Below are 24,681 nucleotides of genomic sequence, written 5' to 3'. Positions count from 1 at the left end.
TCACACAATTTTTTTCTTAACGTGCATGGAAAGCATTTGGATAACATGCAGAATTTCGATGCAGCCATTAAAACAGAGCAGGATGCAAGTTTTCTCCTCTATTTTAAGCTGCCCTGCTTTTGGACTTCTGACAGGCATATGGTTGGCCACAAAAGAACAGGATGCTCGACTAGAAATACCTTCCTGTGTTCTAAGTCTATATAAGATCCTCCATGTACTAACATACAAAGGGAGCCAGTGCCTATAGCTTAACCCACATTGAGCAGGAGCAGACAAGAGGCCTTCTACCAGTGATGGCTGGTAGGTGGCTCTATCAAATGAGCCAAGCCACATGCTACAGTAGAAGACTTAAAGCTCACATCTACACAAGCAGAATAAAGAGTGAATTTATTGTATAAAATGATTGGCAAGATACAAAAAGAAAAGGAAAAAAATACTTTTATGCATATTTTCTATTAACTTGTACACAAGTTATCACGCCAAAAGCAGAAACTTTAAGGAGATTATTGTTTTAAAATGTTTACACAGCGAAGTTAATTTGGTTGCAAAACACAATGGAACTAAAAGCACTTGAGAATGCAGCTTTGCAAAGTCTTCTTTATTGTTGTCATCAAAGGAGTCCACAAAATACATGTATTGGTAAAGTCTTAAGTGGGATGACATCCAGGTTACTTTGCTTACTGGAGTTACTTTTCAAATAAAAAGCCTTGGTAACAAAGGGATCAGCAATCTTTCACTGTCAAACAGTGCCCTTAAATAGTAACCGGTCTGTCAGTTTTCAAAAGGGACAAACTAATGCAGGTGTAGGAGAATAACACTAAATTCCCCCCCAAACAGTTGCTTGCAAGTAGTTCCATAAATGTCAATAGATTCAAGAAAGGAAATGTTGCTAAGATGTTTGACCACCATTTCAAGGTGACTGGGGACATATTGGAACTGTGCAATTACTGTACCCGAAAAAAGTATGGTATATTCTCAATGGCAAACTATTCTGGACTAACTATAACCCTGAAAGCAATTTGCCACAACCAAACACAAAAGCTAATGGACATATGGTTTTAGACTGTGGCCCTTGTTTTCTACAGTTTACACATAACTGGCAAAAAACAACAACCCCAAACTGATTGCATCCAGGTGACACACATGCAAAAAATAAAGGGAGGGACAATAAGTTAACACAAAATTGTAACAGCCCAAATTGTACTTTATTGTTGACAAGAAACTAATTAAGACAAAAAAATAAGGTTATTTGAGTTCAAAGTAGTTTTGTGCTGGTTCCAACTTCTATGAAGCATTTTTTGAGAGTATACAAATATGTATCTGTAAAGAATTATGGAACTGACACACACAAGATTATTTCAGTCTGTTCAAACCCACGAAGAAGAGACTTGGCGATCCTTCTGTGGAGAGTCCATCATATCATATGAAATATATTCTTTTAAAAACATTTACGGATTCCTGAGCCTTGAAAGACATTTCTGCCCTTTTCTAGTCATTTTTTTTTTAAGATGGAAAACCTGTTTTTCCTAATTTTTGCAAATGTTTCACACATGCAAAGAAGAAGAAGGGGCACATGCAATCTTCACAGCATTTCACTGGTACAAGTACCAATGTACTGCACAAAACATACCAGAAGAGCATCATTTGATGGCCGGAGGAAAGTATTAGGGAGGAACTGCGTTGATTTTTAAAGCTTTTATTAAAGAAAAACCAAAAGGTCTTCCCCATAAAATAAAGGCCACGTTATCTGTTAGTACCATAGTATTTTCAGAGAGATTTAGTTCCTCCTGCTTTGCAAGTCTTACGGTGCGAAGCCGATTTACACACACCCAAACTCTAACTAGCTAGAAATGCGTTTGTAATGGAAGAGCCCTTTTCGTCACTAACGAGGATGATAAAACCAGGTCAAAGACTTGTATTTCACCTACAAGTTCTCCTTCAGACTGCTATTGGCCACAATCATATTAAGTTCTTTGTAGTTTCTCTTTTACTTTGCATATTACACAGCGTAACTCAAAACGTTATATAAGAGCACTTCAGTCCCACAAAGTAGGATTTAAACTTACGTGAAAAATTATGAATGGCTCCACAATATTTCAGTGGCTTACAAAAATACATTCAACCAAATATTTATATAATGTGTTCTCCCCCTGGCCCCACAAGAAATTAAAAAAAAGCAAGGTAAGGGAGCCAGATAGTCCCCAAATAGCAAAAATGCTCCCGCACTTTCCTTTTTTAGCAGGTCCCCAAAAGAACTGTGGAGAAACCCTTTAACCTGTCGCAGACAGGAAATGACTGGATACTGGGAGGGAGAGAGAGCTGTCCTTTCCAGAAAGTACTAGAGTTTTGCCTTCCCAGCCCTAAGAAGCAGAACCTTCCCTTTGCTGGATTGCCCTCTTGCTCGTGAGAGAAGAACATACTGCTTTCTGGAAATACTTTGAAAGCTAAGCACATTCAAGAGTACTGTACATGGAGTTGCATACTTTACACTCATTCGCCAGCATTGAAGATCTACTGTATATTATTAGTCAGCCTTATAAATAACGCTAAGCAGAAAGGAAAAAAATATTTGCTTCAAGGGTATTTTTTCTCCATTTGAAAAAGGAAACACAAAACAAACCTAAAGTGCAGACTACAGGCCATGACACGTATAATAATGACGAAAGGTGCAGCCAGACTTACATCTATATTTACAGTCACATAGCCACCTTACAAAAAGCCGCCCATTTTGCAATTTAAAAACCACCAAGGTTGTTTGAGATCCTCCACTGTTCGGGATTTAAGTCTTTTTGAGATGTCTAGGCAATATGTTAGGCTGTCCAGTTTCACAAAGAAAGTTAATATAATACTTCAGGAGGTGGGGGGCGCGACTCATACAATGTTGATTCCTCCTCCAGAAATTGCAAGCGTCCTCTTGCTGCAAAAGGATGAGTTGCTGTTGCTTGGTAGACTGCTTTTAACAAGTGATGTCTTCATTTCCATTTCACATGCAACTATGGCTGCATTCAATTCCACTTGAGCCCGGTGGACAACATAAAACATGAGGCCTATACTTATTACAATCTGTGAATGAAACAGAAGTGATAGTACTTTAAAAAAATATTTTCAACAGCAGTAATAAGCACAAGGAAAAGATTCAAAGTGTGGGGAAAAGGTGAACTTTTAAATAGGCTTTATAGGTCACGCTAGCAGCGACTGCGTTAAAAAGAATATCACGTTCACATATGTGTAGTGCAGAGAAAGTGGAGGGAAGGAGTTTTTCTCCTCTCATATCATATGACCCGAGGCTATTCAATGAAGCTAAATGTGGAGAGAGTCAGGACAGACAAAAGAAAAGTACGTCTTCACACAACATACAGCGGAACCTCTACTCACAACCACAATCCGTTCTGGAGGCCTGTCCTTATGGCGAAACGGGTCGCTGGGAGAGCAGCCATTGTGTGCATGAGCGAACAGCGATCGCCACTCCTGCGCATGCGCAAACGGCAGCAAACCCACCAGTTACTTCCAGGTTTGCCGCGGTTGCAACTTGGAACATCCGCAAGTGGCGGCGGTTGTAAGTAGAGGTTCTACTGTATACTCAAACTACAAAACTCGCCCCCACAAGAGCCAATATTAACCATGCAGATTACCTGGGAGTGAATACCACTTAACACAGTGGGACTTACTTTCATTAAAAACATACCGCAATGAGACAAAAGGCTATAAAAATGAATTTTTTGAGTAAGGGCTAAAAAATGGCTTACCTGTAAACTAAAAATGAAGTAGCCACTAACACTTTGTTCTGCAATGACATCCTCCATAGTGCGCAAGGTGGTGCCCAGATAGGAGTTTAAGAGTTGAGTTGGAAGCAATCCAATGGAAGAAGCCATCAGATAGTTTGGTAATGAAAGATCTGTTATCTAAATAAAAAAGAAGGCATAAAATGTAACCTGAAAAAAGGAATTCTCTTGATTAGTTACATGTTCTAAATCTCCCAAAGACACCATCACCAGCCCCAAGGCTAATAGGAACCACTTACTGCAATAGACCTAAGAGTACAACCATATGTTCATATTTGAACATCAAGTAATTAAAATTTATTTTGAAGTACAAAATCCATGACAGCATCTATGAAGCTACATAAGTCTACTGGGAAAATATTTTTACATATTTTAATTGGCTTAAGGATTTCAAAAATTATTTATGAATGCTAAAAATGAAAGTTAGAATAATATTACAATCATTTTGGATTACTAGATGCATAACCTATTTCAGGAAAAGGTCTAAATCAGGAAGTAAATAAGTAGCTACATGGAAAATTCCACCTAATACATTTATGAAAATACACCTATTAGTTCTTCCAGTTAAATCTCTTTTCCAGCTTTTTTGTATAGCTTTTGACTATACAGTTCAAGTAGGATATGTCATTTACTACAATTCCTGCAACTGCAAAACTCTGCAGTTCATACCAGATTCCTTTCGTTTTGTTTTTAAGGGTGTTTCATCAGATCTAGATTGGGAAATAAATTGGAAACTTTTTCTCAAAACATTGTAGTGTTCTTAAGAAGCCATTCATGACTATATTTCTGCATCACAGTCCAGAGTGATGCTCCTGTTCTATATTTCATTTGAACCTCTTTCTACAGACATCACACTGCTTGCCCCAAATTTTTGTACAACAAAAATGAAAGTTTTACAATAAAGTACGCAAGATGAGGATTATGGAAAATAACCATAATCTTTTATAATCTTGAGTTATTGTGATATACAGCCATTCCTCGGGTTGAAGTTGCTTCAGGTTGAGCGCTTTCGAGTTGCGCTCTGCGATGACCCGGAAATAACGGAACGCATTACTTCCAGGTTTCGCCACTCGCGCAGACGGTCAAAATGACGTCACACGTATGCACGGAAGCGGCAAATCACGACCCGCACACACGCAGACGTGGCTTGCGTTTACTTCAGGATGTGAACGGGGATCCAGAACAGATCCCGTTCGTATCCAGAGGTACCACAGTAATGACAGAGGGTGCTCCACTAGTATTGAGGAGACATAAGGATTAAAAAAGGTGGGAAGGGATCATGTATATTGCCTTGAACCCCTTAGTGAAATGAGAGACAATGGAATGCACCTCCAGAGGTGAAGTCAAACCCTGCCTTAGCAGCACTGAAGTAACCTCTTTGGGGCACAAGCCTGGGCACTGTGTATGGAGGTGTTAGGCTTCCCCCCTCTCAGCCTGGCTGATGTGGTCCAAAGGAAAGCAGAACAGTATGTTTAATACCAGCTTGGCTGCAGGAGTTGCCAGAAGGGGGCATACAAGACGCCATCCAACCGCTTTAGGGACTCCACTCCAGATTTCTGCAGGGTTTATTCATTAGCTTTTTCTTCTCCCAAAGATATCCTGCAAGCAACTGTTACCCTTCCCAGGTTGACAAGCCCCATATGCCCCTCATTTCCCTACAGCATGTGCAGAAATCACCTTCTTGACTGTTGGACCCACTATTGGTCTCATCTGCTCAATATGCCAGAGCCTGTCTTTGCATGCAGAAGTCCCTAACTCACCAAGGGTTTGAGACCCATCAGCAACCCTCACCTGGTTTAGCCAGCCAGTTGAAGCCATTCCCAGGGTGTGGCTCCTTTGATATACAGCCAAGTATTTATAAATTCAGTATGACAAACACATTATATTTTAAAATATGAATGTATTTATAAGTTACCTTTGGTAATACATTCCAAGTAGGAGCTTGCCCACAGGAATACAAACAAACATTCTAGTACTCAATACTAGAGGCCTGTGACGACACATACTGCCAACAGTGTTGAGGTTCTGAAAGTAATCTAGTATGTCATATTTAATAGCCCAACTGCTGGTAGGCTTTTTCCACATATTAAGAAATACAGTTTATAATTTGTAGTTTAATTCTATTTGTTTGAAGGGACACGGGTGGTGCTGTGGTCTAAACCACAGAGCCTAGGGCTTGCTGATCAGAAGGTCGGCAGTTCGAATCCCCATGACGGGGTGAGCTCCCATTGTTCAGTCCCAGCTCCTGCCCACCTGGCAGTTTGAAAGCACGTCAAAATGCAAGTAGATAAATAGGTACTGCTCCGGCAGGAAGGTAAACAGCGTTTCCGTGAGCTGCTCTAGTTTGCCAGAAGTGGCTTAGTCATGCTGGCCACATGACCCAGAATCTGTCTGCAGACAAACGCCAGCTCCCTCGGCCTATAGAGCCCAGAGTCGTCCGTCACTGGACCTAACAGTCAGGGGTACCTTTACCTTTTCTATTTGTTTTATAGACTTGTCAGCCACCTAGCAACAGTGTTTTCCAAGGGAACATAAAATATCTGATAAAACCACTTAAACATACAAATGTTATTTGAATAGTAGAACAATGCAACAACGAGTAGAAACAATAAAAAATACACTGCTCTATTTCTACCAATCATTCCACACAGGGACTGAAAAAGAGGGCCACAAGGAACTACCTAATCTATCTCTACAACTCCCATGATCCCTAGCTAGCAGGACCAGTGGTCAGGGATGATGGGAATTGTAGTCTCAAAACATCTGGAGGGCCAAGTTTGAGGAAGCCTGCTTTAAAAGGTCAATACCAGCAATTTAAATTGCTCCTAGAAGCCAATAGGTAGCCAGTAAAGCTGATGAAGAATTGGCCTAATTGTTTATCACTTGTCAACATCAGGGCTGCTGCATTCTCCAACAGCTGAAACTTCAGGGAAACTTGAGGCAGCTAACAAACCAGACCCTCAACTGGCCCACCCACAGGTGACTTTGACAGGTGAGCAAGGCCACCCACGGGTCAATCATCTGTCATCATGACATCAGGTGATTCAAATTTTAAACCCTGGCTGCAAAAGAAGAATCAAGAATGTACTCTAAATGCCCTCCCAATTCTTCTTTCCCACTTGAACCTGCCACCAATTTTTAAAGTGCCAAACTGAAGCAGTCACTGGAATGAAAGAATCATTCCACCTATAGTGCGCTCCCAATTTTCGTTTTGGAATTAGGCACAGAGACATCACCACTACAGCACCTGATGTCATATGAATGTCAGGTGATGGAACAGTTGGACATGGTAGGTTTTTTTCAAATCCACTTCACAGGCCTATTTAGGGGTGGGGGCCTGAAGTACAACATAGCTGGTCTAAAACATGTTCCTAAGTCAAGCAATACAAAGACCCAAACGGCTTCTAAAGTTTTAACGAAAACAGCCCTTCCCAGCAGACACTTTAAGACACATTAAAATGATATTCTGTTCATTTTAGCATTATGTACCATTACATTATGTAGCATTAGAATGATGATTTTAAAAAAATATTCACAACATAGCCTGTAGCCACTATTTTAGAACAGTGTTGGTATTTTAACAGTATCTCTTCAAAATGAAGTGGTGACATGAGTAATCAAATACATTTTAGCACTCCAGTAAGGTGATCAGCTGAAACACTTGAGTAGTGAACAAATTACTTCATAATTTTAGGCAATTTATTACAGTACAGTGGTGCCCCGCAAGACGAATGCCTCGCAAGACGAAAAACCCGCAAGACGAAAGGGTTTTTCGGTTTTTGCGTCGCTTCACTAGACGATTTTCCCTATGGGCTTGCTTTGCAAGACGAAAGCCCATGGGGAAATCTCCGGGGACCTCTTTTAAATGCTGGCGGTGGGGAGCAAAGCCTTTCCCCCCCCCCCTCCGGACTTCAGAAGAGGTCCAGGAAGGCCGGCGGGGGCGAAAGGCTTTGCTCTCCACCGCCAGCATTTTAAAAGCGGTCCGGGATAGCAGGGAAGCGCTTCCCGCTATCCCGGACGGCTTTTGAAGGCAGGCGGGAGGAGCTCCCCCCTGCCTGCCTTCCCGGGAGAGCGGAAAACGCAGCGCTGCCTTCCCGCTTTCCGCGGAAGGCAGGCAGGGGGGAGAGCGGGAAGGCAGCGCTGCGTTTTCCGCTCTCCCGGGAAGGCAGGCAAGGGGGAGCAAAGACTTTCGCCCCCCCCCCCCGCCGGCCTTCAGAAGAGGTCGGGGGACAGACTGTCCCCGGACCTGGTCTGAAGGCGGTTTCCATAGGAACGCATTAATTGATTTTTAATGCATTCCTATGGGAAACCATGCTTCGCAAGACGAAAAACTCGCAAGACGAAAAGACTTGCGGAACGAATTAATTTCGTCTTGCGAGGCACCACTGTACTTCTAAATCCAAGAAAGTATTTGCACCAGTAGCATGAATTCAACTTAGGCAGAAGTTTTACAGCAAATTTTATTGACAGGTATGTGAATAAACTTACCAGCTTTATATATCCAAAAGGCACTTTCTGATAACTTTTGTAATTCTGTTGAAATCTGGGACATTACGAAAGCTTACACATGGGAGACCTACTTTATTGCCAGGAGGGTGCAACTAGTACTTTCTCTGCCTTTTAAATATTAAATTAGAAACCAGATATACTAAGTAGGGCACTCGTTAAATTTGACCGTACTCTGAAACAATCACAAGGATTAGATGAACACCTCTCGACAGCAAACATGTTCAGCCTGTAATGTACCCAGGCTACTGGTAAGATGTTATCTGTACAGATCATGATCTTTGCTTCTTCTTTCATCCTAAAATGGCTCAGGACTAAGTATCATACAGTAGGAAAGAGGCATGTCTAGTGAACTCATTAGCAAGATGCAGTTAAATCCAATCTAAAGTCACCATACCTTTTTCAAATATAGAAAATAAACATTGTTTTATGCTTAAATAAAATTAGGGCACCCATATTTGATAAAACCATTTGTATATCTATTTTTACATCAGAACCTTTTTAAGAAAACTGTAATGTAGGGGGAAAGAGAGAAACCTGGAAGAATTCAATTTACAAGATTGTTTTTAAAATCTTTATAGGGATTTTAACCAGGGTTCACATGGCGGGAGGAGGGATAGGAATGGGTCAGCGGACTCCACCCCTGGCCCATAAAATCATAGGCACCCAAATCCTTACAGAAAGTTTGGGGGAAAGGCTACAGCTATGTGGCAGAGCACATGCTTTATATTCAGCAATCTCCAGACCTCCAAGTAAGGCTGGGAAAGACTCCTGTCTTGGAAAGCTGCTGCCAGTCAGTGTTGAAGCAATAGTCCGACTTAATAGAAGACAGATGTTCAAACAAACTTGTGTCCAATGGGAGCAGAGTCTGTCACTGAGATGCCACTCCAACCTCAAGCTATCTGAAAGACCCCCATTCCCTCATATGAACCTGCCCAGGCTCTTGGCTCTGGACATGGGAGAGGGCCTTCTTGGTGACTGCTTCAAGATCTCAGAACTCCCTTCCTAGACAAGGTAGACAGGCTCTCTCCTTCCTGTCCTTCCGCCGGAAGGTGAAGATGTTTCTATTCCAACAGGCTTTTATTGTTGCCTGTGTTTTTAATGGATCTATCTTAAAATGTTTTAATTTTTGTCTTTTCTGTTTTTAGCTTTTTCTATTTTATCTATGCAAAGCCGCCTTGAGTCCCGGACACATGTGTACACACACTTACTAGCAAATAAAAGAACCCCAAAGGACACAGCAGGTAATGCACTTAACATCATGTGCAATTCAGACCTCAGAGGGATCCAGATAAGATTTTCATCCCAACACCTTTTTTTGGGGGGGGGGGCGCAGAACATCTAAGTTTGGAGACCACATACCATAGTGATCCACTAAGAAGCAAACCACAAATTCTGCACAGTTGAAGGAAGCTACTTTCTTGGTTGAGAGACAAAGGGCTAATCATATATTTACTCCTTCTTATTTATTTCTCACACTGCTTTGCAAGTAGAGCAGACTGGTCTTAATTTAGTTATCTATTTTGATTTAAGTTACCAAGAAAAAGAAAAAAGACCACTTAGAATAATTAACTTCTATTAAGTTCCTCATTTTGAAATTCATACCCTTCCTAAATGTATGTGTACTAACAGGCTACTTTAACAATTAAAACATGGTTTTTTATCTATGTAATCTAGGAGCATAATTCAAAACCTTTAGCACCACAGATTTATGAAACATAATTATGTCTTTTTGGCTTATGCTGTAGACATACAAGAATATAAAGCAAGACCACTTACTTGAAGGCAAAGGTTGTAGTCCTTTGATCAGTTATAAGGAAGTAAGTCCCACTGAACAAAGTGAGGCTTACTTCTACATAACTGTGACTAAGATCAGACGGTAGCAAGTGCCTAGAATTTTGCAGATCAGATGCAGGTGGCAACCATTTCACGTGGGGGTTCTGTTCTGGCCACACAGCACATCGGCCACCTCCGTTCCACCTTCTTCTGGGTCCAAAAGGACCTGCGTGTCGGCAATTGCATATCAACTGGCTGTGCCTAAAATGGTTGCTGGCTGTAGCAGCTACCTCACAAAACTGTATTCCTCTATGATATGAAAAACAAATGCCCAGGCTTTTTGCCTGGTAGCATCATAAATATTTATAATATAAGAACACGTAGGTGGAAAATATAATTACCTGGGACCAAGGGACACACATAGTAATAAATGTTGTGCCTTTCAACATGTTTGCATTAAAATTCAGATTTCTTTTTTTATTAAAGACAGGATTACCATAATTTTTAATTGATTTTACCTCACCACCACCACCCTCCTCTCTAGCTCATGCATCCTGGGGATAGGGAATTCTGTCTCTCTTCATTTCAACAATACTATCATCTTCCCTGAGCTCCTTAGAATAAGGATTAGGATAGAGCCCAAAATAAGTGACTACCAAATGTTACATACAGTTGGTATTAAGAAAGCCTTTCTTCAAGGTAGGAGGAAGTAGTTGTAGTCTTTCTTCAAGGTAGGTTTTGAAGAAGGAAGACAATAGCTACTTGATTTGACCAAGACTTGCCTCCATCATGGGCTGAGTGAGGTCCAGCTGCTGAGCCTTAGTTCCTTTGCCTCAGAGATCCTCAGTGGGATTGCTACCTGGCAACAGCAGGGAAGACCACGGATGAAGAAAGGAAATGCTTCCAAAATAACCTAGCATCATATGGATGCTATATTATTTCTCTTCCTAAAACTATCATTGAATGCAATCATATCATAAAAATATTTTGTAAGCTGCTTTGAGAACTTCTTGGATCTATCAAACGGAATATAAGTATTATAACCAGACAAGCAAACAGCCTCATTCATGAAACACCTTTTGAATCAGCTCAAAATTACACAGAAATATTTGCCAATTGTGCTCAGTGAAAGTGTGTGAATGTCCTTAAACTTCAACTGATGAAGGGCAGGGGGCCAATGATTTAAAAAAGGTAACAGCCATCTGTTTTTCAGTCTATCAGATCCTTCTTATATTGCTTAAATCTGAAACACTATATAAATCATTATGCAAATAGTTCTTCACCCCACATAAAGTCAACAATATTTATGGAACTTATAATAAATGATGGAGATGTCAATCATCAGGTGTCAGCTTCATGCAGTTGTGAAGGAAATGCCTTCCAGTTGTTGAAGTTTGGAAGAAAGTGATTGATGTAATATATCAGATGGCCAGGTGTAAACTGAAATTAGGTCCATTTGTGATACTGTTATTTAAATGCAAATAAATTCAAAACCTTGGGTCTTGTTTTTTTGCTTTTTCATCTGAAAAATGCATTAATTGACAACCTGTTATTAGCCCTAAAGTTGTAATTGACAGATATTAAAAAGGGGATACTCTTCAACATTAAAATGGATGAGAAAGGCTTTGAATACAACCAAAATGAATGATTTGGTGAGTCTAACATATATAACTCTTAAAAAGTTGATAAAATATAATGAACCCTTTTGCTCTGTGTTGAAATGTCTACTATAACATTCTCCTGCAGAAATGAGTGCAGTGGTACCTCAGTTTTCAAACGTAATAAATCCTGGAAGACTGTTCAGGTTCTGAAACATTCAAAAACCAAGGACTCAACAACCAACAGCTAGGCCTCAGGAGCTTGCACTCAGCAGAAGCTGCATGGCATGTTTGACTTCTGAGGTGTTTGAAACCCGAAGCATTTACTTCCAGGTTTACGGCATTCGAAAACCAATGATTTGATTTGGTGAGTCTAACATATATAACTCTTAAAAAGTTAATAAAATAGAAGGAACCCTTTTGCTCTGTGTTGAAATGTCTACTATAACATTCTCCTGCAGAAATGAGTGCAGTGGTACCTCAGTTTTCAAACGTAATAAATCCCGGAAGACTGTTCAGGTTCTGAAACATTCAAAAACCAAGGACTCAACAACCAACAGCTAGGCCTCAGGAGCTTGCACTCAGCAGAAGCTGCATGGCATGTTTGACTTCTGAGGTGTTTGAAACCCGAAGCATTTACTTCCAGGTTTACGGCATTCGAAAACCAAAATGTTCGTCAACGGAGACGTTCAAAAACTGAGGTACCACTGTATTTTCTCTGGATACTCTTACTTAAGATTACGTACAATTTTTCCTCTCATATTTGTATTTTTGCTTATATATTTCAAAAAGAGAGAAAATATAAATCTCAGGAATAAGACATGCTTTTACAAAAGTAGTTCATCTGATAAGACATGTGGGCTGCTAACTACTTCACAGTCAAATGCTATTTATCTTTCTGGAAATGCTGTCACTCTAAGAGTCAAGGACTACCTTTGACCTGACACGTTGGATAAATGTTATCCTAGTCAGTGCAATGTTTTCCTGGTTGCAACTAAACACAGTAGCTTCTAACTGTGGGAAAAAAGAGAATATAATGCAAATACACACCCACTCATGATCAAGCTAATAAATATGCAACATCACCCAATATGCCTGTACTTGCACCTACATTCAGGACCATTTGCTTTTGTATGTTTGTTTAAAGTCACTGATCTTTACCCATGCTGTTGAGTGCATGGGCCAGAAGATGACACATGGTCCTGAAAGCAACTTAACTGCATTGGCATGGCCCTGAGCGTTTATTAACTTGATCATGGAAAGCTGAAAATTTAGATCACATTTTCTGCTTTCCTTTCCGTTTTTATATTTCAATTATAGTTTCTTTGTAAAGATAGCATTGTTTAAATTTTATGGAAAATGTTAATACCCACATTTAAAGTGCAAGCATATTCTGGTCTACTCAGAAATACGTTCCACTGAGCTAAATGAGGCTTACTTCCATGTTATGGTATGTGGTTGCAGGATTTTAGCTTTATTGTCTGATGATCTGTTACCAAGCAGACTGATTTAACACTTGCTTTTTATGTCAAAGGAAGAAATGGAGGAGAAAAGGCCAACTTTTGATGTCAAGCATTATAAACAGGACACAATAAGTGACATGTTGTACTGATTGTGCGCTGCTTACCATTCAAAATAGTCAAATCATAGGGGGTTGGGTCCAGAAGACATAATCTTGTCTCGCATCAGATCAACTGACCAACCTACATGGGAGAGGGTGGGTTGGGTGTTGTTGTTTTTTTACTGCTTTACAACTACCTGAGGTTTTCAATAAAATCATCATCATCAACAAACCTTTTACATCATCAAATAAGAAGGCTATTGCCATTGATCACATTGAGAAATTCACCTTCGTGTGTGCAGTGTGATTCTCTGCACCTGGATTTTTATCTTTGTAGGAAAAGCTTCATGCATCAAGCATCCATTAATATACAGTCCTGCACACTGCATTGCAGAACAGATAAACTAAAGGCACTCAAAAAGGAATTGCTCTCTCAAGATGCTTGCCTTTCACAACCATGAACCTAGTTTATAATTGCAATCCTAATTTACCTAAAAGGGAGGGATTATGTCCCAATGAGCATACTGGAATTTACTGTACTGTACTGTACACAATTTTAGGACTGGGCAGCACAGATATCTAAGTGTTCCTAACAGACTCCAAGTATCTTTATTCCAATAGATCATTATTTACTAATTTCCTGTACTGGAGTACTTCCACACAGTTTTTACTGTTCCATCTTAAAAGGAATACTTAGAATCACATAAAACAATTTCTGCAAGCTTCCAAAAGTAACAGAAGTAATGGGAGTACCACCATGTTTTCAAGCTAAATGAAATCATCTGATATTATAATTAATCTCCGAATCTACTCTCTTGTAACAGTTTAGCATGACCTGATGGTTGCAGTTAGGATATTCCAGAATTATTCATACACCCCACTGAACAAATTCACACATGTCATATCAGTTTATACTCATAAAGGACTTGGATGTAAGAATGTAAGAATTCTATGAAACTAGTCTATAAGTTGAAGTGTATGGGGTATTAAGGCCTCTGGTAGTACCTATGGTTTTCCCAATAGTGATGTATGGAAGTGAGAGTTGGACCATAAAGAAGGCTGATCGCCGAAGAATTGATGCTTTTGAATTATGATGCTGGAGGAGGCTCTTGAGAGTCCCATGGACTGCAAGAAGATCAAACCTATCCAACCTTAAGGAACTCAGCCCTGAGTGCTCACTGGAAGGACAGATCCTGAAGCTGAGGCTCCAATACTTTGGCCACCTCATGAGAAGGGAAGACACCCTGGAAAAGACCCTGATGTTGGGAAAGATGGAGGGCACAAGGAGAAGGGGACGACAGAGGACAAGATGGTTGGATAGTGTTCTCGAAGCTACCAGCATGAGTTTGACCAAACTGCGGGAGGCAGTGGAAGACAAAAGAGCCTGGCGTGCTCTGGTCCACTGGGTCACGAAGAGTCGGACATGACTAAACGGCTAAATAACAACAACAAGTACCTCTGGTGGGGGAAATGCTGTGCTCCTTCTGAGGTAGCTTTTCCACCTTTCATTCCCACTCTGCACTCAGCTCTCACCTGTGGCTCCGATAAGCTATCAGCATGCAACAGCAGCCACACCCCAGCTAAACCAGATGAGGGTAGCCAATGGGTCTCAATCTCTTGGTGAGTTAGGGACTCCCCATGTACAAAGTCAGCCTCCGGTGGTTGAGTAGATGAGACCAACAGTGGGTCCAATGGTCAAGAAGGCGGTTTTGTTGTCTGGGCAGCCCAGGACCTCCATACCTCCATACACACTTGTGCCCCAGAGAGGTCACTAATAGCACTAGGTGTTAATACAGCAAAAACAATGTGGGAGGCAGCTGTTACAAGTTACTGGTATCTGCAGCAACAGCAGGTGCTGTGATTCTCCAGCGATTTGACTTCACCCCCAGAGGTGTACTCCATTGTCTCTCGAGATAGACGGGTGCTAATAATGACAAGTCTTTAGGTTACTTTTTCTCTGACTACTTAAAAGTTCCTCGGTTCCCTGAAATTCCCATGCAGAATGCCATTAAGAAAGTAACTGTAAGTGCTAGGACCAGACTCCTAACATGTTGCACCATTTATGTTATATCCTTATTTTGTGAAAAGCTGCCACAACTAGGACAGGATATCCAAAAACAATAAAGAAGTTGAAAAACCATCATATAAGATAGACTATGAAAATATAATGAAATATTACAAATATCAAAGAGTATCAATTTCACACAGGTACTAAAACAATGAAAAAAGTAATAGAAAGGAGTGAGTTCCAGATGTCCTACTAAATTACTGAATCCAGATGTCCCTATGTATCTAGCATACTGAAATATGATTTTCCAGAAATGAGTTACAGATGTGATTTGATGTCTTCCATGGTTCATCCATTTGTAGTATTACTAGATTTCATTATAGCAATTTTCAAAAGGGTGGGCTTGTTAGTCCGCTGAAGCAAAAAGCAAAGAGTGGTTCTTTAAAGACCAGCAAACTGATTATGGCAAAAGCTTTTGTGGAGCAGAACCCATGTCACCAGATGGATGCACCAAAGGTCATGCCATAATAAAAGCCTTTAAGGTGCCACAAGACTCTTCGTTGAATTTCATTATCATCTCTTAGGAGTACCACTGCGATATCATTATCAAAGAATGCACACAGTCTCATACTCTTTTATGATCTACTGTTATTGAGTTACACTTTGGGGCCCTTGCTCCAAAAAGGATCGCTGGCTCAAATTAAAATGTTGCAGGTGCACTAATGCACAGTACATTTTAAGGAGCAACACACAGGCACCTTTAGGCAATCTTCTGGTACTGTGAAAGCCACTTATCTGTAAACAGCTCCCACAGGGTTGGGAGAGTGTTTAAGTGACTGAACTGCACAGACGTGAACCAATTCCTTGGAGACACCAATACGATCAGCATCTGCCCACATGGTTCAGTCCTTTAAATGTTGTAGTCATTTCACAAGAGCTGTTTACTCAGAAGCAGCTGTCAAAGAGCTGGGAGACTATCTAAGAGGGCATCACAGAATAAGGATAAACACAAACTGAAGAACACATAAGCTCAGCATCATAGCAGTAATCCCAAAGTAAGTAACTGAAGATGCAATTCTAAGCACAGTTACTAAAAAGTAAACTCACAAGGTTTACTAAACCTCTAAAAAGTACTAAAAAATAAACTCAGTTACCAGATTGTCAACTCCAACTTTTTTTTGAAGTTTGCATACCTCAACTCTACACAGTATTACCTGGAAGTAAACCCCAATGAACACAGTGGGGCTTACACCTGAGTAGGCATGCATAAGACTGCATTGGTAAGGTACTTGAATGTGACAAATGTAGAATCATAGAATTGTAGAGTTGGAAGGGACCACGAGGGTCATCTAGTCCAACATCCTGCAATGAAGGAATATTTTGGCCAACATGGGGTTTGAACCCACAACCCTGAGATTAAGTCTCTCCTGCTCTATCCACTGAGTTATCCCTAATTAAAACTGTTGGTGTTTTAAAACACTTGCTTACCCCCTTTATCACTAATAATATCACTGAAGAGTCACTCTAGTAAGCTGGATTTTTTCAAAGATATGTTTACACACTGGGGGAAGCATTGCACGGCTGCTGATCTGTATGTTCTTTCTGCATGTTATTGGGGGGGATTAAAATAAGAGCAAACTACAAAGTACTGTATGATTAAGATTTCCCAGCCCCCCCAAAAAAACACCTATTATAATCACCTATTTACACACAGTAAGGCACATGTAAGTTTTCACTCAAAGCACATGATTAAAACATTTATAACATTCAAGCAAGGGTTAGCTGCAAGTTCTCTCCTGTAGCTTTAAATTTGTACAAAAATAGACACATGCTTTTCCAAGAGTCCCAACTCAACAGTACCTACACCTTTCTTATAGGAAAATGTGAAGTTAACCCTCCCTATTTTAAATATCAAGAGGATTGTTGACACAAGTTTGAAAAACAGTAATGCTTTGGTACCACATAAATTTGAAGAACAGAATTGGCCCCTATAATTTTATTGAACCTTTATTTCCTTCCAACGGAGTTTTCTTTTGATGTTAGAAGGAAATGGGAGTTTTTTCTGATGCAGGAGTATACTCCTTAATAATTATTTTGGAATTCCATGTAAGGAATTTTTGAAGTTATGTGGAAATTTAAAAGCCATGAAGACTTTTCAGAAAAGCTGAAAGAGGCAGCTGGAATTTACTAGCCTACTCAGACCAAAGTACAAGTTGCACTCAAATGTGCGTAATGGTTGATTGTAGCCCAAGAGACCTAATAAAACACTGCAGCCTGTGGGGCTAATCAACAGTGGAGGCAGCAGCAGGTAAGGATGCTTCAACCTTTTCCTGCTAATTTCCCCACTCTAATAGAACAATCCTATGCATGTTTTCCAAGTCTCATTGTGTTCAATGAGTTTAGGCTTGCACCATAAATAGCTTTCCCTATGTGTTTTAAAAGTTATGCTTTTATAATCCTGCAAAAAGCGGGGGAAATATGTCATTTGATGCAGGCAAAGATTTAAGAATCCTTTTGCCTCTGCACCTCTGCTTCAGTTCAGATCTACAAGAGAATGTTGGATTACCATTATATACCAAGAAGAAGTGTGCATGCACACGAAAGCTCATACCAAGAACTAACTTAGTTGGTCTTTAAGGTGCTACTGGAAGGAATTTTTTTTGTTTTCATTATATACCAAGTAATATTTGGCCCTTATTTATCTTTCCTGGATAATCAGCACAGACAAAACAAAAAAAATTCCTTCCAGTAGCACTTTAAAGACCAACTAAGTTAGTTCTTGGTATGAGCTTTCGTGTGCATGCACACTTCTTCAGATGCACACGAAAGCTCATACCAAGAACTAACTTAGTTGGTCTTTAAGGTGCTACTGGAAGGAATTTTTTTTGTTTTGACTATGGCAGACCAACACGGCTACCTATCTGTAATCAGCACAGACTTATGGTTCCCATATATTAAATGCTCCCATGGCAAACTTTTCAAAACCACTCCCATGGAGAAAAACAAAAATCTTTCAAACAGTTCTATCTCCACAAACAATGCTTTTCAATATCATTTGCATTCTCCCCATCGACAATTTGAACGCAAAACCTAGATTCGGCAGAATATATGTTCTATTCCCAAATTGCTCTCCAGTGCTTTCTATTCTGTATTAATGCCCTTTACAAGCCAGGCATCTGAGAGCAAAGGGCATCCCTTCGGGCACCCCCGAGCTTCTTGCAAAGAGCTACTCACCGAGAAGACGGCGTTTTGGAGCCCGAAGGGTATCGGGGTGAGCCTGGCCAGAGCCACCACCTTGAGGCCACTTCCTCCCTCCACCACGCGGATGACAGCGGCGAGCTTCTCGCTGCCCTGGATCCTGGCCAGCACCCATTCCGCCAGCAGCTTCCTGCAGACCACATGGGAGATGAAGGTGCCGATGAGGACCCCCAGCACCATGAGGCCCATGCCCAGCACGAAGCCGTAGAGGTAGCCGGCGGCCACGTTGAGCAGGATGTAGCCCCAGCCGCACGGGAAGGACACCACGATGAAGCCCACGGTGAAGAGCAGCACGCCGGCCAGGCTGTCCAGGCTCTCGGCCCACAGCATCAGGTCCCGCAGGTACTGGCGCACCAGGGCGAGCGAGGCGAAGCACAGCGCCGCCAAGAAGCACGCGCTCAGGCAGCTCTTGCACCAGCAGGTGCCCAGCAGGCAGCCCGAGCAGCGCCACGTCCTGCCCTCGGACAAGCCGGGACCCACTTCGGGCAGCTGGCACAGCAGGATCTCCACCGACGGCTCCACGGAAGGGTGGTGGGGCGGAGGCGGCGACGGCGGGTAATGGTGCAGCCCGTTCTGCTCTCCCCAAAACAGCCCCTCGGAGGCTCCTCCGCGGCCCGGCGCCTCGCCCGGCTCCGCCGCCGTCGCCGCCCCCTGCCGGGGCAGCCAGCGGTTCAGGTCCTGCCGGGCTCCCTGGGCGAAGGCGTGCTTGGCCGCCCGCGAGAGCAGCTGCAGCGCCGTCGCGCCCAAGCTCCACATCGCCCGGGCGGCGGCGGCGGCGGCGGCGGCTTCGGCGTCTACGGCGACCAGAGCGGCCGGCTGCTTCGCCTTCTTCCCGGCTTCGCAGGCGGCGGCGGCCGCTCGCACATCTCCGGCGCCGCCACCGCCGAGGAGAAGCGAGGCTTGCGAGGCGGGCGGGAGAGCTTTTAAACGGGGAACGGGCGGGCTCGGCAGCTGCGGCCTTGGCGGAGCAGGCGTCCCAGGGAGCGGCAGCAGGGCTCCATTTCCCGCCGGCTCTCTTCAAGGCCGCGCCACCCGCTCGCCTTCTTCGTGGAAGCACCGCCCCGACCTGAACTCCAGCCGCGGCAGTGGGGGAGCCTCCGCGCGGAGGCGGCCGCCCGCGTGAGGGAGGAGGAGACGGCGCCGCCGCCGCCGGACGATGTGGCAGCGGGAGAGAAGAGGCCGGTGGGCGGCGCTGGGCGAGGGGGAGGTGCGCGGGCCTCCGCCGCCTCCGCCTCACGCAGATACGTTATCTGCTCACATTAAAGGAAACCCCTCACGAATATGTCCCCCTCAGAGAGAACAAACCAACGCCCCCCCTGACAAAAAGCAGCCGCTGAACGGAGGCTTCGCTTTCCCCGCAGAGCGTCGCCCTCACGAATCGTCACCTCATCCTCCCTCACGGTCCTAAACGAGTTTCACGCGCAGAACACGGGTGCTGCCACGCAAACGCGTGAAAGGGCGTCCTCGTCACGAGTGGAGCAAACTCTTATGGTCCCTTCAGTGCCCACCCCTCTCAATAAAATATTTCAGGGGGCCGCTCCCCCCCCTCACCAAAGAAAAATTGATAGGCATTGTCATTCAAATAGTGTGCGTGCAGCACGCCTTGTGATCGATTATGAAGGCATGTTCCCCCTCCCAATATTTTATTCAAGTTGGCACCCACACAAATCATGCTTTTTTTACATGCACTGCCCTCTCCCATGTACACAGCTGTGCGTGAGCCTCTGCATACCTGGGAATTTCACGCAGAATGTCCAGGATACTTGCTTCACACATGATATATACATTATTGCATGCAGGCTGCTTATGCAGGTGTTTACATATTGTGTACATGGGCTGTGCACACATGGCACAGAGTCAATCCCAGCCCCCTGTCACCTAGTGACCCCCTAGCACCTGTCACATGGTGGCCCACTGAGATACCATGCAGGGTTAGGCCATAGATTTCAGAGGGTTCTATTGCAAGGAAGAAACTGAGCCCCAGGTTTTGAATGGTGGGCACCAACCCCCCCCCCCCAATCAGCCATGGGAGGTATTGGTGCCAAGCATGGAGAGTTTAACTCTCCTGCGAAAGCTGCTCAAATGTCAGTTGAACTGTACTTTTTGCGTGTTGTGACATTTGTTTCCACTGTTTACTTCTCTTTTTGTTCTCTTCACACACGTGTATGCTGCATCTGATGAAGTGGACTTTTGCCCACATAAGTTAAAAAACTGTCACAGCACAATCCTGAGCCAATGGGGGGGGGGGGCAGAGAGCCTTTTGACTCAGGGCCTCAAGCTCAAAGGTGGCCTCAAATTTAGACATTTGTTAATGTTTTGACGTCTGGTAAGTTTCACAACTTGGAGCTGTCCATTTAAGCAAAGAAGATAATTTCTTTGTTAACTGTTACAGCTGTTTTCATATTAAAGTTTAAAATGTTCATATTAATAAATATGCATCTGTTCTCTTGGCACCATATTATACCAGGATGAACACGTCCTCTCAGATCACCTGATATATATAGACAAACCACTTACTCTTTTGTGGTACCTCATTTTGTTTTTGCATTTTTTATGTTTCATAAAATCATAGAATTTTATTTGGAAGGGACCCCAAGGGTCATCTAGTCCAACCCCCTGCAATGCAGGAAACTCAGCTAAAGCATCCATGATAGATGGCCATTCAACCTCTGCTTAAAAACCTCCAAGGAAGGAGAGTCCACCACCTCTTGTGGGAGTCTGTTCCACTGCTGAACAGTTCTTACTGTCAGAAAGTTTATCCAAATGTTTAGTCGGAATCTCCTTTCTTGCAACTTGAAGCCATTGGTTCGAGTCCTACCCTTTAGAGCAGGAGAAAACAAGCATGCTCCCTCCTCCATGTGACAGCCCTTAAGATATTTGAAGATGGCTATCATATCTCTTCTCAGTCTCCTCTTTCCCAGCTCCTTCAAGTGGTCCTCATAAGGCTTAGTTTCCAGACCCTTGATCATCTTGGTTGCCTTCCTCTGCACACATTCCAGGTTGTCAACATCCTTCTTAAATTGTGGTGCCCAGAATTGGACACAGTATTCCAAGTGTGGTCTAACTAAGGCAGAACAGAGTGGTACAGTCGTACCTCCAATCTGTTAAGGTCATTTTGAATTCTGACTCTGCCTTCTGCAGCATTAGCTACCCCTCCCAGTTTGGTGTCATCTGCAGATTTAATGAGCATCCCCTCAATTCCTTCATCCAAGTCATTTATCAAGATGTTGAACAACAATAGGCCCAGGACAGGGTTTATTATGGCTAGGGGTAGCCTGGGCCTCTATGGATCTGTGAGAGGGCCTGGATCAGTCCTAACCATGTCTACTAAGATGTAAATATTGAATTCAATGAGGCTTGCTCCCATGTAAGGGGTTAGGATCATATCTGTAATCTGTAAGGTGCTACTGGATTTCTTTCAATTACACCCACCTAGCTAGCTACCACTCTGAGTGTGACACCTGCATGTCATGGATGCTTTAGCTGAGATTCCTGCCTTGCAGGGGGTTAGACTAGATGGCCTATGAGTCCCTTCCAACTCTAAGATTCTATGATTTTGTGTTTCACATTTAAGTCAAATAGCAGCTTGGGTGAGGTGGGGCATTGGGAGTTCAGTTGGGGGAATGACATGGGTAGGCGGTTACTGCATCACCAACAGTCCTGCCGATCAGATGGGGCAGCTGCTGTGTTGTTGTTAAAATGTGAGCGCTTGTTGACAGATCTCTTGTGTTGTCTGTTTGGGGCCTGAGATAAGGCAGTGCTCTGCCCTCATCATCTGCTTATGGTCCAGTTTACTGCTGACCTTGGAATTAGGAAGGTCTAACTGGTAGTTCATTAAAAAAAATTCCTGCTTCCATCCACAGACTAAGCTATGATTCTCCTGTATGCTGTGATTTGGATATTATCATAGGCTGTACTGTATTGGTCAGTTGTCTGGATATGGCATGTAATTGCCGCTTATAGAGAAGTTGATGAGGACAATCACTAATGTTCTGGGTGTCTTTGAGTAAGCAACTGAACTAGAGAACTCTTGAATCGCTCCGTCCCCCACCCTCTGTATTATTATTACAGTATTTTCACTACTGGAGAATTTAGTCTGGGCTATACGCTACAGGGTGTTCTATTTTTCCACTCAAGTGGATAACTTAAGAAAAAGTACATGCAGCAGATCCTGCCAAGAGTATGTCTCTCAGCAATACTAAATGGCTCATGGTGCAGTCCGCATGATGTTGCACACAGAAGCAGTGAATCAAATCCAAAGTTGATTTATAAGGGTACAATTTTAACAGCACTTACATGGAAGAAAGTGAAACACCCATGAATGAGTTGGGTTAGCCCAGTAGGGTGGACTCACTGAAGAGACAGAAGAGGGAAAGTGAAATCTTTTTTTTTGCTGGGGAGTTGAATAGTATTTCTGGGCTCCTGTCACTTTTTATAATGGCTACGTCCTTCAAGCTGCAAGTCTGCCATTTGCTGCTGTTAGTCCCCGTTGCTTAGGGACAAAAGCTGTTTACAAAGGAAGAACTCTGAAGTATGTCCAGAATCTTGGTGATTTAGAAGATTTGTAAGACAAGCAATAATTTTCTAATTTTCTCTTTGCACTTGGATAAACTATTTCATTGTTCGCATGTTAAAGCAAATTACTTTTGGAGAAGTTGCTGTAAAGCTTTGTATAATTGTGATATATATATAAAATTAGCCCTCCCCACAAAAACTGACACCAGATCCAGAGGCACACAGAACGCCATCACCAATCAACCACACCAGACCCAAACCCAGACCCTCTCCACAGATAAATTACAGACACCATCCAGTAGCCAAACCATGGTGGCACCTCCGGATGCTGCACCCCCCTGCAATCCCTACACAGATCTGGCTGACACAGGCCACAAAACCACAGCTCGCCCCTATACACGAAGCCAAGCCAGAGCACAACTAAGTGCAGTACAGCCATCTTCTCAGAAAAACTCTTCACAAAGTTCAAGAGGTCAAGACACAAAGACTTTAGCAACTAATCCACACCTAATGACCCACCTAAGTGGTACTCAGGATATCACTCAAGAAATCACTCAAGATATCCCTCAAGTAATTAAGGAACAAAAGAAGAAAAGGCACACTAGCCTGGGAACTTCCTCTCTGCCCAGAACATTGGAGGCTATACACCACACCCCCTCAACAGTATTTATAGGAACTCAAACACTGAGATCCTGCTCTGTTCCAGTAACAAGAAGCCGAAAGCACCAGCCTGAAGATGACGAGTGAGACCTCGTCGAAACGTCGCCTAGACACCCCAACTTTTACACGGGAAGACACCCGAGGACACCAAAACCTGCATTCCTGTACCCGTGAAAATCTACGAAATAGATTTTATATACTGTATATACTGTATATATTGCATACGGCAGACAGCTGGGGTTTAGATTTGACCCTGCGTGCAATTTTTTTGGCGTGATCTGTCTAAACTTTAGGCTTATTAGTGAACAAAAAGAATAGTTAGTGGACCCAGCTCACAACTTCCCCATTGCAGAACATTTATTAAAAACAACATGAAGGCAGGTTTGTTTGTTTTTCAAGGAACATTCAGACCCTATCATTGGAGTTGATGGAAAGTGTAGCCCAAAACAACTGGAGGACACCAAGTTTGGGAATGCTAGATCAGAATATTATATAATACAAATAAATATAAGGTATATAGTTTGCCTAAAGTCAAATTGTATAAAACCACAACAAGAAATTGAAACTAAATACGAAACCAAGCATGGTGTAGCCATAGGCTCAAACTCTTAAGGGATATTTTTTGTTTGCATTAAGGAAGCTAACAAGAGGCAGCATGAAGATGATGAGTCCATGGAGTGAGGATTGGGTCATGCTCTCTCACCACCTGTGCACAGTCAGCATAAATTCTGGGTCCCTTCTAGCAGAAACTGGGCCCTTAGTTGTGCACGCTGAGCCTTTTTACATACAATTGCATGCATATCAGCTCTTTCAGAAGCTATGCAGAATGGAAGGAAGCATCAGGAGCAAGAACCATGCAGGCGAGACTCCTCAAAGAGCTATGCTGCAATTGATGTACGTGCTAATCTTGCTTGCAATCTTTATTTCAGTTTAAACTCAAACTATCTCATAAATAGATTCATGGGTATCACACTTTCATACAAATTGCTACCCATCTCTTAGCTTAGGGATGGGGAA

The 24,681-nt window shown here is 42.7% G+C and overlaps 1 protein-coding gene across 1 annotated transcript; it reads right to left on the bottom strand.

Annotated features, from left to right (window-relative positions):
* Positions 1 to 579: 579 nt before the first annotated feature.
* On the bottom strand, positions 580 to 20,055 carry TMEM64 (transmembrane protein 64). The gene is made up of 3 exons (XM_081919932.1): positions 18,466 to 20,055; positions 3,747 to 3,902; positions 580 to 3,063 (listed from the first exon to the last, which is right to left on the bottom strand). Exons 1-3 carry the CDS (start codon positions 19,243 to 19,245, stop codon positions 2,872 to 2,874), a joined length of 1,128 nt encoding a protein of 375 aa, XP_081776058.1. The 5' UTR covers positions 19,246 to 20,055; the 3' UTR covers positions 580 to 2,871.
* Positions 20,056 to 24,681: the final 4,626 nt, after the last annotated feature.

The sequence above is a fragment of the Podarcis melisellensis genome (assembly GCF_964234715.1).
Source record: "Podarcis melisellensis genome assembly, chromosome: 7".
NCBI lineage: Eukaryota > Metazoa > Chordata > Lepidosauria > Squamata > Lacertidae > Podarcis > Podarcis melisellensis.
This window is presented reverse-complemented; position numbering and strand designations above follow the sequence as displayed.